The sequence below is a fragment of the Podarcis bocagei genome, assembly GCF_964188305.1.
Source record: "Podarcis bocagei genome assembly, chromosome: 16".
Taxonomy (NCBI): domain Eukaryota; kingdom Metazoa; phylum Chordata; class Lepidosauria; order Squamata; family Lacertidae; genus Podarcis; species Podarcis bocagei.
Window position 1 is genome coordinate 21,376,079 of NC_138142.1, and position 15,743 is coordinate 21,391,821.

Here is a 15,743-nt window from a genome sequence, read left to right on the forward strand (position 1 = left end):
GTTTGCAAATATGCCTGGGGGGTCGGAAAGATTGGCAACCCTAGAGGGCTCTGAAGCAGGAGGATGAGTGCATCCACAAGTGCCTATCTGTAACAGCAAAAATGATACCTTATTCCATCAGTGTGACAGTACTGTACTTTGGAACGCCTTGTGGTGTAGTGGTTAAGAGCAATAGACTTGTAATCTGGTGAACCGGGTTTGTGTCTCTGCTCCTCCACATGCAGCTGCTGGGTGACCTTGGGCTAGTCACACTTCTCTGAAGTCTCTCAGCCCCACCCACCTCACAGAGTGTTTGTGGGGGAGGAAGGGAAAGGAGAATATTAGCCGCTTTGAGTCTCCTTCGGGTAGTGATAAAGCGGGATATCAAATCGAATCTCTTCTTCTTCTTATTGATATAATGCAGCCACCATCATTGTATTCTTTTAGACAGATGCCTGATGAAAACTATTCTGTTTTGGATGACCTATTTTGTTACAACTGTTCTTAATTTTGTTATAGATGTTTTCTTGTTGTGCTCTTATCGTGAGCAGTTTTCCAGAGCTGAGATCTGGAGCTGCCCTCAGCTACTAGTGCCATGTTTTTCCATCTCTGATACCTGATTGCGGTCTTGCTTCTCTTCCTCCTCCACAGGAATGTTTTACTCCATTCATTAATGGCAGCTTCTTTGAACACGACGGGCAGCCGTACTGCGAGGTGCATTACCACGAGCGCCGCGGCTCACTGTGCTCCGGCTGCCAGAAGCCCATCACAGGCCGCTGCATCACTGCGATGGCCAAGAAATTTCACCCTGAGCACTTCGTCTGTGCCTTCTGTCTCAAGCAGCTCAACAAAGGAACCTTCAAGGAGCAGAACGACAAGCCCTACTGTCAGAACTGCTTCGTGAAACTCTTCTGCTAAGGCCAACATTCAGCATCGTTTTTGTTGCCTTTCCAGGAAACCTTGACTCTTTGGACATTGCCACAATTTGGCAACCTGTGGCCTTGGTGGGCTATTCTAGGAGAAGAGGAGGAGTGTGTGTGTGTGTGTGTGTGTGTGTGTGTGTCAGTGTCAGGGTGGGATGGGATGGGATGGGGCAGGATGAGATGCTTACCACTGCTCTGGAAAAGTGGTAAATCCAGAGAACAAATCACATTGGACCATTCACTTAGAAGCTGTACTTTAGCAAGGAGATGCTGAGACTGCCATTGATGCACCAGATGGACAGCTTAGCCAAGTCAAGGCGGTTTGAGTGGGAGGCTCTGTTTGGTTGTGGTGGTTGGTTGATCAGTTGTTTGGTTGCATTGGTAGCAAAGGTTCAGGCAGTCAAATAAAAATGGTTTGGGTTTCAGCTTGGGGGCAGTGGAATTTAATTCTCTTCCCCAAGAATGCTAAAATAGTCAGGAGGGCTGAGAACCCCAATATGGATTCTACTTAGAAATGGGGAATGGGAAGGGCTGTAGCTCAGTGGTAGAGCATCTGCTTTGCACGCAGAAGGCCCCAGTTTCAGTCCCTGGCATCTCTAGGTAGAGCTGGGAGAGACTCCCTGTCCGAAAACATAGAGAGCTGCTGCCAATCAGTGTGGACAGTACTGAGCTTGATAGACCAATGGTCTGACTCAGTATAAGGCAGGTTCCCGTTTTCCTAAGTTGCCTCTCCCAAGAACACTGTGGAGGGTCAAAAGAGAGCAGAGAGCTCATCTTGCACTTCCACATGGCAAGGGCCACATTGGCAGATACTGATCTGTGCAAGACTCTTGGGACTGGGTGAGCAACTTCCTTCCTGTCTGCATCCCCCTCCAGGGAGATGAGGTTCAAATGATACTGGAAGAATGCCCAACACCCCTTTTTATCACCACCTGCATGTACAGAGTGGATCGCTGACTCTTGTTTGTACTTCTACCCTTTTCAAATAGGACATCTCCCCATTTGGGGATGTTAATTTCGCCACCATTGCTGCCATCCACTCCTGAGAAATCATGAGAGTGAAAGTGTGCTCAGTGGGGCGGAAGTGGTATTTGTTTTATATGACAATCCAGAGAAGCAAGGCGTCCCAGCCTTTCCAGGTTTTAGGCAGGGATGTAGCCTGTGTTGTGATTTTTTCCCAAAAGGCAAGAGAAGCTTCATTTAACAGCATTGGCTTCTTTTGCCTGTCTCTCTCTCTTGCAATCACAAGCACATCTCTCACTCATGTGAAATATGTCCTAGAGAAACACAGTTCTGAGCAATAATTCTTTTTCTATTGACATAGTAAGTTTCTCAGTGTGGGTGTGGGTGTTCTTTCTCTCTTCTTGCCTCTCGTGGTTTTTATGTCTGTGTGTGAGAGAGAGCGCGCGAATGACTTTTGCTATCAAACTGAATACTGTGTGTTTGGGGGAGATGCTGATTTCTACATTGAGTCTTGAATTCATAACAAAATGACTTTTAAATCTCTTGTATTGAAAAATTTAGTTTTTTGAAATGATTTTCAACAGATGACTTTCATACCCGACAATGTCTGGGCAGGGCCCTGGTTGTGCTGGTTCCTGCACCCGCAAGCCTTTGGTGCTTTGTTAAACACAACTATTAACATGACAAGTATTGTCTTTTTAAAACTGGGGCGGGAGAGGGGGAATGTGCAAGGAGCGTGTATGTGTGGTTTTATTTCATTTTTGCTTATTAAGTAGCTTTTCTATTGATCAGAGCTCAACTGGAACAGATTTCTTTTTTAAAAAATAACTTGTAAACTGCTGTATTTGGAATTGTTTGCCTTTCTCTCAAAATCAGAGCTGCAGATTTTTTTTAAAAGCGAGTCTTAAGTTACTCCAGCAGGGAGAAAGAGCTCAAATCTTACACGTTTGGCGTCAAGCTTCATAATCTGTTTCAGAAGCTGACGCTGAGCCTGTGGTCTTAGCCCTCCCATACATAGTGTTAACATAGTTGACCAGCCTTTTTTTTTGCCCAAGTGTGCCATTACTCAACTTTGCAGTGTGAGACTGCTGTGCTAGTGTATTCCACAGTGTGTATGTGCACACACTGCGGTACCTATGTATCCTCTGGTGCCTTTACCTCTTGTCTATTGAGCCAGGGAGCAGGCAGCAGTATGGCATGGGAGGTGTTGGCAGAAACACCCTTTTGTCTCTGCCGATCTTCTGGGCCTTGTGTAACTCCACGTGCGATGCTTTGCAAGCCCTGACAATCTGCTGATGCCAGCATTTTTCAAAGCGCTGCCAACTGTGCTTTGCACTGCAAACCCCCTTTGGCCCCAGTGCGCCTTTACCTGCCCTGTGGGTGTGGTTTGGTGGGATGAATGAGGGAGGCCTGGCGGGCTGGAGGCTCTGTAGCCAGGCCTGTGGATCCTCGTACTCCAGCCCAGGAGTGCCATCAATTCCTATTGCCTCTTGCATGTGGTCCCCTCCACTGCTGCAAGCTGGCCATTTGTACACTGGCACCAGCAGGCTGTCCTGAAAGCTCATGTCTGGATCACTCAACTTCTATGCACATGTGCTTGCTTCGCCACCACATAACCATGCCAAGCACCCAGGCAAGCCAAAGTAATATTGAGCTTTTCTCAAACTACTAGGGGCAGGCAGGGAAGAGCCATGATTTTGTATAGCTGTCTCCATAACTTTTCTGCACCTGCTTGCCTCTGTAAACTGGGAATTTCCCATGGGGGTGGAGAACAGGATCTCAGGCAGAGGACAGTGAGGGGTGGGGATGGACTGAGCTGGGTGTGCTGGGCCACCAGCTCCACATCCCATAAGCTAGCCTGCTGCCCTCAACTGCAGCAGAAGATGCGCCCGCTCACCAGCGTTGAAGTCAGATTCAGCTGCCACTCTGGTCAGCTTTTTTTTATCTGGAATGGGATGCGGCACTATTTTGTCCTTTGCGACCGGAGCTGGCCTTGGTTGGGGAATGATGAAAAACAATATTGGACAAAAAGTGTGTCAGCTGGCGAAGTGATTCTGAGAGCGGCCGAGTGGGTCTTTCAGTTTTGTAAGAGAGGAAAGCCTGCATTGTTTTGCTGGTACCAGGCTGCTCAGGTTATAAAGGATTGTGTGAAGTTGGGCCTTTTGGAAGTCTGGGATGTTGTTGTTTTTTTCTGAATCTGGGCACAAGGAGGTATTGCAATCTGATGGAATGGCCTGGTGCTGCCTCTGATGGGTGTCAGGTGAAGATACACCATTGTTTTTCTGAAAATATCCACTCGCTACCGTAGCTTTGTGACATTTTAGGCCTGGGGCGCGGTTTCTTTCTTTCTTTCTTTTGTTTAACTTTTTAAAATGCATCAGAATGAAGTGGGTCTCTATTAAAGCTTCAACAGATCTTCTGGGAAGGAGGAGGAGGAGAGATTCTCCTGTGGAATGACATTTCTCTCCCCTCTTCCTGTTTTCCCCTTTTGTAAACTTCTAACTCTGCTGGTTTTTTACCCCACTTTTAAAATTCCTGTGATGATGCTAATAAATTTTATGATAATTTTCAGTGTCATTGGTTGTGGCCTTTCTTAAATAAACAGTAAAAAAACACACCCCACTTTCATAATAAAACAGCAATTATAACAGCATACAAACCCCCACAGCATTTCAGTACTGTAAATATAACATTAATTATGTTGCACCTCCTGGCAAGGGGCTTGACAGTTTCACTTTGGACCTAGAAACACCCTTCTCATGATGTTGCTTCCAATCCCTCTCCTGAAGCTGCCTACAAGGCTTTGAAAGGCATGGGGCTGGGACAGCTGGAAACACCTCTCCCATGATGTTGTTGCACCATAAAATACCATTTTATTTCTGCATTGAGTGGAAGGGGTAAAGCCAGCCAGCAACTTACGCAGGGGCTACGTTCCAGGGATCACACCTAAAGCCAAAATTGGGTTCAATGGAGGATAGGATTGCCAAAGTCTTATTTCTTGTACTTCCACCCCCTTTCCATTTTTAAGCACTTTTTTGCCAAGCCTGTAAATGGGCACAAGTTATAAGTTGTGGGCTTACTGAATTCAACCTTCTGATCTCAAATCTTTCCTTTGGGCTCACTTACTGGCCTTGGGGAATTCAATATTCAATCCTACATATACAAGCAATATTGTAGGGAAGGCCCTTCACTGTGCAACAAAGTAGCCTAGATCAGAGGTTTTCAACCTTTTGGGGTCCATGGCTCCCGTGACCAAACTATATTCTTTCTGTGGCACCCCTGTGGGACTTGGGAGCCCAGTTATGTCACCCCTTGCCTGCAGAGCTGGCAGTCCCTCATCCTTTTTCGAACACCCTCCCCTTGTGGAGTGTTCCCTCATCCTCCTCTCCACTGCCCTCTCCTTGGAAGTTCTCTGGACAGCCACAGTTGCTGCCCCTGGTCTCTAAGCTGTCCCCCCACCGCAAAGAGAGGTGCTTCCTCACACTGCCGCACAAGGGCCTGGGAAGCCCTCCCACGCAGTGGCGTAGCGTGGGGGGTGCCAGGGGTGCCGGCCGCACCGGGCGCAACATGGGCGGGGGGCGCGCTCGCACTAGCAGCTCTCTGCCCCTACTAAAATCCACGGGTTAGGGAGCCCGCGCTCGCTCGGCTTGGCGAGGAGGTCGCAGAAGGGGGAGAGCGAAGCCTTCTGCCACGGGCAAAAAAAGGAGAGGAAGCCGGGCGGGCGGGCTGGCTGGCTGGCTGGCGGGGGTCTGGCTGCGCCTGCTGCTGCCGGGCTTTGACAGCTTGGCGAAGCGGAGGGAGAGGAGCTTTATGGTAATTGCGGCTCTCTCTCCACTGGCCGCCTGGCTAGTGAGCCGAGCCGAGCAGGGAGTCTGGCGAGGGGGCGGGAAGAGACTTTTCCACCTCGCCTGGTCAAAAAGGAGAGCGGAGTCTCCTCAGGGCGCCCTCAGGCAGGGCAGGGCAAGCAGAGCGAGGAGGAGAGAGAGGGGAAGGGGGGGGAGCAGCCAGGAAACGCTGCGGTGTGGAGGAGGAATCAATTAAGGAGAGAAAGCGAAAAGCCTTGGAGAAAGGGAAAAAAGGAAAGAAAAGAGGCAGCTCCAGGAGAGCGCGGGGGAAAGAGAAGCCTCGCTGCTGCTGCTTGGGAGAGTAAATTACTGTACTTGCCTTGCCCCGGGTTAGGGGGCGCAAATTAATTGCCTTGCCCCGGGTTAGGGGGCGCAAATTACTTGCCTTGCCCCGGGTGCTGATAACCCACGCTACGCCGCTGCTCCCACGCCAGCCCCAGAGGCTCCATTTGCCTGGGAAGTTTGTAGCCAGGACTGCTGCAACAAACAGCCATGCTCTGTTGTAAACAAAAATCTGCCCTTTTCCCCTTATGGGGTATCCAAGACCTCATATAGAGTCCTTACGTAGGTTCCCTATTGGTAGGAGAAAATAACAGAGGCCAACCAGAGAATATTGAGAAGCAAAGCAGCTAGTAAGCCTGATCTTTACACATGAGGGAGGAGGAACCCAGAACAATGGCGCACAAGGCCTTATATAGACATTTTGAAATTGCCACCCTGTAGATCAAGACCACTACCCCAGATACATCATACCTACATCACAGAAAAGGCGGTCTAAAACAGAAATTTGAATGTTGTTTATCTCCTGTCTGGCAGGTTACTTGATTGGATGCCCTGCTTATTTGATTGGATACCCTGGGAAGCCTGGCCAGTCTTTTGTAATGATAAATACTTTGTAATGATAAATACTTAGTTCCTGAGTCAGGTCACAGGCTCACCCTATTCAAATCTTAAGACAGGATTTGTGAAGGAAAAGTCAATGGGGAGGCTTTTCCATTTGCCTTTGACCTTGCAGAGAAAACATTTGGTCAGTTTGGGACAGTTTGGGAATAAAAAATGGTTCCGTGTCGGTTTTCCTGTGCTGATCTATCTATGTGCTTGGTTGGTACACTTATGAACATTTAACATATATCTAAGACCTCAAAATAGGGACGCGGGTGGCGTTGTGGGTTAAACCACAGAGCCTCGGACTTGCTGATCAGAAGGTCAGCGGTTCGAATCCCCACAACGGGGTGAGCTCCCGTTGCTCGGTCCCTGCTCCTGTCAACCTAGCAGTTCGAAAGCACCTCAAAGTGCAAGTAGATAAATAGGTACCGCTCCGGCAGGAAGGTAAACAGCATTTCTGTGCGCTGCTCTGGTTCGCCAGAAGCAGCTTAGTCATGCTGGCCACATGACCTGGAAGCTGTACGCCGGCTCCCTCAGCCAGTAAAGCGAGATGAGCGCCGCAACCCCAGAGTCAGTCACGACTGGACCTCGTGTGTGGTGAGTGAGGACCCTGTTGCAACAGATCAATAAAGATCAGGCTTACTAGCTGCTTTGCTTCTCAATATTCTCTGGTTGGCCTCTGTTATTTTCTCCTACCAACAGGGAACCTACGTAAGGACTTTATATGGGCTCTTGGATACCCCATAAGGGAAAAAGGGCAGATTTTTGTTTACAACAGACCCTTTACCTTTAAAACCTCAAAATTCCTATCACACAGCCATGCAAGCCTTTGAGAGGCAGAGATGCAAGAGGGCATCAGAGGAAGGGAGGGAAAGAAAGAAAGACAGAGGCCAGTGTTGCCCGCAGCACCCCTGACCATTCAAGGCACCCTGGCTGAAAACCACTGGCCTATATCTTTCTCTCTACATCTATGTGAGTTTCTGCCCCAGCAGGGGGAGCATGCCTCTCTTAGCCTGCACAGCTACGAAAGCTTCCTCTCCCTTTAAAAGGCGGGAGAGGAAGTTTCTGGGTATTTGGAAGGATGGCTTTTTACGCCAACGAGAGCTGAGAATAGCTCTTCTCCCACCTCCTCCCCACGCTCTCCCGCCGCTTCTTTTCGTCATCGACAGGCCTGTCCAATCCGCAGCGAGAGGAAGGGGGAGGAGGAAGCTGTTGCTCTCCGCCGATTGGCCGCGGCGCTCGGGGAGGTTATAAAAGCGTGGGGCGGGGGCGGGGCTAGTTCTTTTGCTCCACGGAGGCCTCGTGAGGTAGGTGTGTTGCTGGCGGCGGGCCGGGGAGGCCTTTGAGGCCTAGGTGGGGCCGGGCCTAACCGGAGCCTCTTTTGTCTTGTACTCTGTAGAGAAACACCGGAGTCTTTAAACCGCTGCCGTGCGATCCTTGGGTCACCGCGATGCCCAGGGAAGACCGAGCCACGTGGAAGTCAAACTACTTCCTCAAGATCATCGTGAGTCCTTCTGATGGCTTGGGCGAGGGGGAGCAGGGCTGATGTTATTATTTCTCCCGTTGGAAACCTTTTCTCCGTGGCAAGACAAAAAAGTGATGCCGGCGAGGGTTTCTCTGAGCATGTACAAAGTACCATTAGTTCCTAGCATCCATTAGGTGCCTCATAAAATAAATCCTTTGGGCGCCGTGTAGATAATAAAATAAGATTTAAGATCACTGGCTCGCTATTATTATTAATCACTTCATGGAATTTATCTCGTGCTTGATTTTTAAAACAGCGACAACCCTTAAAGCAGTTAGTGATAAAATATTACCAATAGGTCTAACATAAAAAGAGCCTTGCTGGACAAGGCCAATGTTCCATCTTAGTTAAGCATGAAACCCTCAAGGAGGATTTGAGCACAACAGCCCTTTTCCCTTGTGTGGTTCACAGCAACTGGTATTTGTATTGCTTCCTCAGACTCTGGAGGCAGAGCATAAGCACCTTACATTACACCTTGCAGGAATCATGTAATTAATTCCAAGAGAGATGCCTATGATTATAAGTACATTGTATGATTTGCCCTGAAACCTATTGGGCACAGATATTAAGTTGAGAAAGTAATAAGCAGTAGGAGATTCATTGAAGGCTTCTTTCCACCAGGTAGAGAACACTTTTTAAAAAAGTAATAAATTATTGTAATCACAAAGCAGTACAGTGATCACAAAGCAGTACAGTACTCTGGTGAAAGTAATCCTCTTTGTATATTCTGCAAAAAACTTAAGTTTCAAAAGCAGCAGCAGGAATAACAATACACAATTAAAAAACACTTCTGTATGTACAGGATGCTTTTCTATTTAAGTTGCATGTATAAGACCAAACCTGCTGGGTAAGACCAAAGGCCCATCTGTCCAAAATACTGTTTTCATAGCGGTCAGCCAGATGCTAATGGGAAGCCTGCATGCAGGACACAAGCACAACTCTGCCCACTTGTTATTCTGAATGATACTGTCTCCATTTTTAGTGGCCGCTGTTAGCCTTATTCTTCATGAATCTGTTTATTCCCCATTTAAAACAGCCAAAGTTGGTGGCCATCACTGAATAGTCTAGCAAATTCTGTGGGCTCAACACACCATACAGCTCTGTCCCTGTGTTGCAGCATCGGCTCAAGTCAGGAATGTTGGAGTCTTAAGAATAAGGATCTCTCAGTGCATACAGAATAATGTAGTATAGTAGCCAGACCCTTTCAGTGATGCTTGGTTGGAGCAGGGCTCAGATTATACTATCATATTGCAGTATCCGAGATCATAATATGAGAAGCAGGAATCTGATGGTCCCTCTGAGCATGTACAGTAAAGGGTGACCACAGTTGGCCCATAGATCATAATCAGTATAAATTTGTCTACAGCAGGCATTTCCAAACAGTAGATCGTGATCTACTGGTAGATCCCCGGCTGATCGTGGGACCCCTATCGATCGTAGGATTAAATTAAGTTTACCAAAAGTTAACAAATAAAAACTGAAGAACTCTGGGCAATTCTACCCCCCAAAAAGCTCAACAACTGGGCAATCCACCTGCCCCATGCACACTCCTCCCTCCAAGGCAATGGGTAGATCACTGCCAGTTTTTTTATACTGGGAGTAGACCACAGTCTCTTGGGATTTGGACGTGCCTGGTCTACAGGAATGGTGTAATAATGGGCAAGATAATGTATATGAAACACTGAATGCACAAAAATGCTAAGTATTGTTACTGTTACTAATTAGGCTATATGCAGAATTTTGTAAGTGTTCAAAGCGATTTGTATGTGTTAACTTGTTTGTGTGCCACGGAGAAAGCCAGCACTTTCTGTTCGGAGTTAATTTTTTAATTTAAATGTTACCCCTGTTTGATATCTGCATCTTACTGCAAGCAGACAGTGTGCCAGCCCTAAGCTTGAAAAGGTTTTCTCAGGGTTTGCTTTCTTTCCACAGCAACTCTTGGACGACTATCCAAAATGCTTCATTGTGGGAGCAGACAATGTCGGTTCCAAGCAGATGCAGCAAATCCGCATGTCCTTGCGTGGGAAGGCCGTGGTCCTGATGGGGAAGAACACCATGATGCGCAAGGCAATCCGGGGACATCTGGAAAACAACCCTGCTCTGGAAAAGTTAGTGATGCAGCATTTCCTAGGCTTCTTTGCATTGGCAGTAAAAAACAAACACATTTTTAAAATAAGATTGAGCCAGTAAGTCCTTTGTTCAAAGTGTGCTTGAGCTGCAAATTCACTAGATGACCCTCTATCAGTCTCAGAGCATGTATGTAAAACATTTGTTAATTCTACAGCTGGATGTTATTGTTACCCACCTATAATTTTTGTTTGTTTATTGTTAGAAATTGGATGTCGCTAATAGAACATGCCTTGTTTCTCATTAGGCTTCTGCCTCATATCCGTGGTAATGTGGGCTTCGTGTTCACCAAGGAGGATCTGACTGAAATCAGGGACATGTTGTTGGCCAACAAGGTAAGTGGTAACCACTTAGGAGGAAGAGAGTGGCTCTTTTCACGCAAATTGCCCCAACCTTGTGGTCTCCAGATGTTGTAGAGTACATCTGATATAACAATAACAATTTATTATTTATACCCCGGCCATCTGGCTGGGTTTCCCCAGCCACACTGGGCGGCTGTCAACAAAATATTAATACAATAAAACATCAGTCATTAAAAACTTCCCTAAACAGGGCTGCCTTCAGATGTCTTCTAAAGGTCAGATAGTTGTTTATTTCCTTGACATCTGATGGGAGGGCGTTCTACAGGGTGGGCGCCACCACTGAGAAGACCCTCTGCCTGGTTCCCTGTAACCTCACTTCTCGCAGTGATGGGAGCACCAGAAGGTCGTTGGAGCTGGACCTCAGTGATAAGGAAATAATAAGAGCTTGCTGGATTAGGCCCATGTAGTCCAGTGTCCTGTTCTTAAAGTTGCCAACCAGATGCTCAAGTGGGACTTGAGTGCAAGGATACTCCCCTCCTGTAGTTTCCAGCAACTGGAATTCAGAAGCTTACTGCCTCCAGTGGTGGAAGAACAGCAGCCACTCTGGCATATAGCCATTAATAGCCTTATCCATTAATTTATTAAATTGTGTTTAAAAGCCTCCCACGTTGGGGACCATCACTGCCTCCTGTGGGAGCGAAATTCCATAGTTAATTTCACCTCTTTGAAGAAGTACTTTCTTCGGTCCTGAATCCTCCCAACATTCAATGCCAAGGATGACTTGGTTTTTTTCCCTCCCTCAGGTACCAGCTGCTGCTCGTGCAGGTGCTATTGCCCCCTGTGAGGTCACTGTGCCAGCTCAAAACACCGGCCTTGGCCCTGAGAAGACCTCCTTTTTCCAGGCTTTGGGCATCACCACCAAGATCTCCAGAGGCACCATTGAAATTCTGGTGAGTTCTTAGTGGCTGTCTATGGTGATTGTGCTTACACTTCTATTGCTTTTAAAAAAATTAGCTACCCTAGGTTGTCATGAGAAGAAGGGCAAGTTGTAAGGGGTGGCAGGACAAGGAGCACTAATAGTAATGTATACTCCCAAGGCTGGAAGGATAAACACCCATTTGGTGGTCTGAAGATCTCACTGACCTTTCTACGTTTGAACGTGTATCTTAACCATTGTCAATCTTGTTTGGCTTGTAGGGCAGCTTATATTAATAAATTGTCTTAAGTGTGTATAGGGGGTTATTGTTTTGTTTGTAATTACGTGATATATTTTTGTGTTTCTATATTGTAAACCACCCTGTGTTCCTTGAATGAAGTGTAAAATAATAAGTCAGGAATGATTTATTGTTTTTATTGATAACATGAGCTGATTGTTTCTTTCCTTTTGTTAATTTTTCAAAATATAAGTGGTGTGTGTGAATGATACTCAGCTTTCTGCAAAAGGACTTGAAATGACTCACTGTTTGAAATGAATGAGGCAGAGGGACCAAGAGGGACTTGGCCTTAGCCAGCCTGGCAGGCGAGCGTGTTGTTTTCTCCTTTCAGCACTTCTGACTCAACTGGACTAAACATACATCACCTTGCTGAGATGGTGTACAATTCTTGTTCTTGTAAAGAGGTTGCTGTTGAATTTGCTGGTTTTTCTCCCCCTCTTCTTTCTCAGAGTGATGTGCAGTTGATCAAGACCGGAGACAAAGTGGGTGCCAGCGAAGCCACCTTGCTGAACATGTTGAACATCTCCCCCTTCTCCTTTGGGCTCGTCATCCAGCAGGTGTTTGATAATGGCAGCATTTACAGCCCTGAAGTCCTGGACATCACTGAAGAGACCCTGCATGGGCGCTTCTTGGAAGTAAGTGATGCCTCTTTTGATTTGCATGGACAAGTGGTCTACCTTGCTTGGTGTGGTCTGATTCAGTGGCAGGCAGCTTTGTTTTGCCTGAAGTGGGCCATCCCATATCCACTTATCCTAGGAGTAAGCCCCACTGAATTTGATAGGACTTAACGCGGGTGGCGCTGTGGGTAAAACCTCAGCGCCTAGGGCTTGCCGATCGCATGGTCGGCGGTTCGAACTCCCGTCTTTCGGTCCCAGCTCCTGCCCACCTAGCAGTTCGAAAGCACCCTTAAGTGCAAGTAGATAAATAGGTACCGCTTTATAGCAGGAAGGTAAACTGTGTTTCCGCGTGCTGCGCTGGTGCCGGCTCGCCAGAGCAGCTTCGTCACGCTGGCCACGTGACCCGAAAGTGTCTCCGGACAGCGCAGGCCCCCGGCCTCTTAAGCGAGATGGGCACACAACCCTGGAGTCGGACACGACTGGCCCATACGGGGAGGGGTGCCTTTACCTTTACCTTTACTTCTCAAAAGGCATGTATAGGATTGTGCTGTGAGTGTTCCAGAAGCAACTCTGAAAATTGCTTCCTTTGTATGGATGTGTACCTAGTTTGAAGTCACTAGACTACAGTTGGGAAGTAAAAATGCCAGAAGTTGTTCATTTTGCATTGTGAATTTGGGAGAGTACAGGGAGCGCCTAAAACATTTTGGAATTGCCTTGGGATGAACAGGAGTAAAGACGTGCACTTTTTCTCCTACCAGGGTGTTCGCAATGTTGCCAGTGTTTGCCTGCAAATTGGCTACCCGACAGTTGCCTCTGTGCCCCACTCCATCATCAATGGGTACAAACGAGTCCTGGCTGTGGCTGTAGAGACTGATTACTCTTTCCCATTAGCTGACAAGGTAAGGATGATGATATGTTGAACTGGATGATGAGTGCATAATGTTGAATGGGCAACAGTGGTTCCAGTGGCTACAGCTTTCCTTTTTTGTATGTGTGCATATATTATTTCAATTTCACATATAAACATAATGGAGAGCAAGCTAACTAGCGTGCATCAAGGTACAACTTCGAAACATAACCTAACACCTAAGCACATCAGGTGCTCTGCTACAATTATATTGTTCGTTTTGAAATTATAAGGTATAGTAACAAGTCTGCAAACCCCGAAGTCCTTGAATTCTCTGTTGTCAGTTTAACACCAGACAGCTTAAGATTCTGAAATTCACAGGTGTGGAAGTTGTAGTATTGCCCTCCCTCAAAAAAAATTAATTTTTTAAAAAATCACATTTTTCACACTAAACCTTATGTGTGAACTGCAACTTAATCTGGTTTCTTGTGATTGTAGTCTTTGAGGCAGGTTTTGCAGAAAGTTTGGAGAAGCCCACGGGAAAATTCTACCACAAGTTAATCACTCTTTGGTTCCTCCAAACCTCCCCCCCCCCAGCTGTTTTAGGCACCAAAATCCCATTAGCCCCATCAAGCGTGGGTTAGGGATGATAGGAGTTGTAGTTCAGACACACCTGGAGGGTCAATAGTTCCCCACACCTTCAAACATGATCTAACATAAATAGGGAGATTGTTTAGAGTTGAGCATAAGTCTATTTTTGAATCGGGGTGGGGAACCCTTTTCACCTGTAGGGCTATATTTGCTTCTGATGGTGGTGCACAGACCAGTGGTGGGAAGGGCAAGAGACAAAAGTGGGTAGAGCAACAAATGCAGATTTTGCCTTCCTTTGCAGTACATTAGTTTCTACACACACTTGTGCACCCCTCTCCATTCAGGCAAACATGATCAGAGTTCAAGTGACACATTCCTGTCAGCAGAAACCATTCATGGCACAAAGTGCCAGTGGGGGATGTATGAAGCTGACCTTGCTTTTTTTTAATTTCTCCACAGGTAAAGGCCTTCCTGGCTGACCCTTCTGCTTTTGTGACTGCTGCCCCTGTGGTAGCTGAGGTTGCAGCTCCCGCTGCAGCAGCCCCAGCCAAGGTGGAGGCCAAGGAGGAGTCTGAAGAGTCTGACGAGGACATGGGATTCGGTCTCTTTGACTAACTTTCAGAGTTTTGTTGCCAATCAGTCGGAGCAGAATGAAACAATAAAATAAAAGTACTTCTCTACACACCCGTGTCGCATTATCATTCTTGGTTAGTCCTCTGCTAGGGGGAACTATCAACTTCTCTCCTTCAGTGGTTATGGCCCTCCACCTGTTATAAATGCAGGGCTATGCAACTGAATGCATGCCTGGTCCACAGTCAGTGACCTCCCCCTTCCACAATTCAGGGGACCACTTCCTTCTACAATTCTAGCCCTCCCTGATCTGAAGCAACAAGGCTTTCAGAAAATTTTTCCCAGCTCAGGAAACTTGGAATGATCTGCAATTTTGCAGATCAAAGAGTAGTTTTGCCCTGGGCCTCTTACTCCCTTGAGCAGAAAACTAAGGGAGGAATGTATAAATTGGAGATAAGGAACCTTTGGGCTGCTAGATGTTGCTGGAATGGGGTGAAGCCCCAGCATTGCTCGTTCTTTGCCCCACGTAGGTGAACTAAAACCGCATTCAAAATAAAAAAATTCCTTCCTGTAGCACCTTAAAGACCAACTAAGTTAGTTCTTGGTATAAGCTTTCGTGTGCATGCACACTTCTTCAGATACCATGCACACGAAAGCTTATACCAAGAACTAACTTAGTTGGTCTTTAAGGTGCTACAGGAAGGAATTTTTTTATTTTGACTATGGCAGACCACGGCTACCTATCTGTAACTAAAACCGCATTGTTAACTAAAAAAAGATAGGACATAATAAGTAATGGCCAACTCCTGGGTAATATCCTATATTGTATGTATATACAGTGGTGCCTTGCAAGACGAAAAGAATCCGTTCTGTGATTCTCTTTGTCTAGCGGTTTTTTCGTCTTGCGAAGCAAGCCCATTGATGGATTAGCGGCTTTTAGCGGCTTATCTGCTGATTGGATCAGCTGATAAGCGGCTTAGAAAAAGGGGGGGGGGGAGGAAAAAAAACCAGCAGGAACTCGCAAGGCATTGTCGTCTTGCGAAGCAAGCCCATAGGAAATTCGTTTTGCGAAGCACCTCCAAAACGGAAAAACCTTTCGTCTAGCGAGTTTTCCGTCTTGCGGGGCACCACTGTATGTACATAAGTATTTTCAACCTGTTTTTCCGGACAAGTCCAGCCTATCTTTGGTGTTGGTGAGGATAAAAGGAGGGAAGGAGAAACATATATACTACCTTCAGCTTCAGGGAAAAGGTTGGGGTATATTGTGAGTGAGTGAGTGAAGAATATGGCAACCACTGTGGGGAATTGGATGTTTGCTCTGAATCAGCAGGGTGGCTATTACATCCCTACCTACC

The 15,743-nt window shown here is 46.8% G+C and overlaps 2 protein-coding genes across 4 annotated transcripts in view; both read left to right on the plus strand.

Moving 5' to 3' along the window:
- PXN (paxillin) overlaps positions 1–4,442 on the plus strand; it is a 77,275-nt gene extending 72,833 nt beyond the window's left edge. For all 3 annotated transcript variants that reach the window (XM_081174736.1, XM_081174739.1, XM_081174737.1), the window contains one exon: positions 631–4,442. In XM_081174736.1, coding sequence (XP_081030862.1) covers positions 631–897 — 267 coding nt within the window. In that variant the 3' untranslated portion in view covers positions 898–4,442. The remainder of the gene's footprint in view (positions 1–630) is intronic.
- A 3,416-nt stretch (positions 4,443–7,858) lies between these two features.
- Positions 7,859–14,500, plus strand: RPLP0 (ribosomal protein lateral stalk subunit P0). The gene is made up of 8 exons (XM_081174375.1): positions 7,859–7,902; positions 7,995–8,099; positions 10,053–10,228; positions 10,495–10,582; positions 11,353–11,499; positions 12,213–12,398; positions 13,139–13,279; positions 14,278–14,500. Exons 2-8 carry the CDS (start codon positions 8,046–8,048, stop codon positions 14,431–14,433), a joined length of 948 nt encoding a protein of 315 aa, XP_081030501.1. The 5' UTR covers positions 7,859–7,902; positions 7,995–8,045; the 3' UTR covers positions 14,434–14,500.
- Positions 14,501–15,743: the final 1,243 nt, after the last annotated feature.

Excerpts from the sequence above, each read along its gene's own strand:
- RPLP0 (XM_081174375.1), top strand. The coding sequence starts at position 8,046 with ATGCCCAGGGAAGACCGAGCCACGTGGAAGTCAAACTACTTCCTCAAG. Across the intron at positions 8,100-10,052 it reads ACTACTTCCTCAAGATCATC|CAACTCTTGGACGACTATCC; the intron begins GTGAGTCCTTCT and ends TTCTTTCCACAG. Across the intron at positions 10,229-10,494 it reads AACAACCCTGCTCTGGAAAA|GCTTCTGCCTCATATCCGTG; the intron begins GTTAGTGATGCA and ends GTTTCTCATTAG.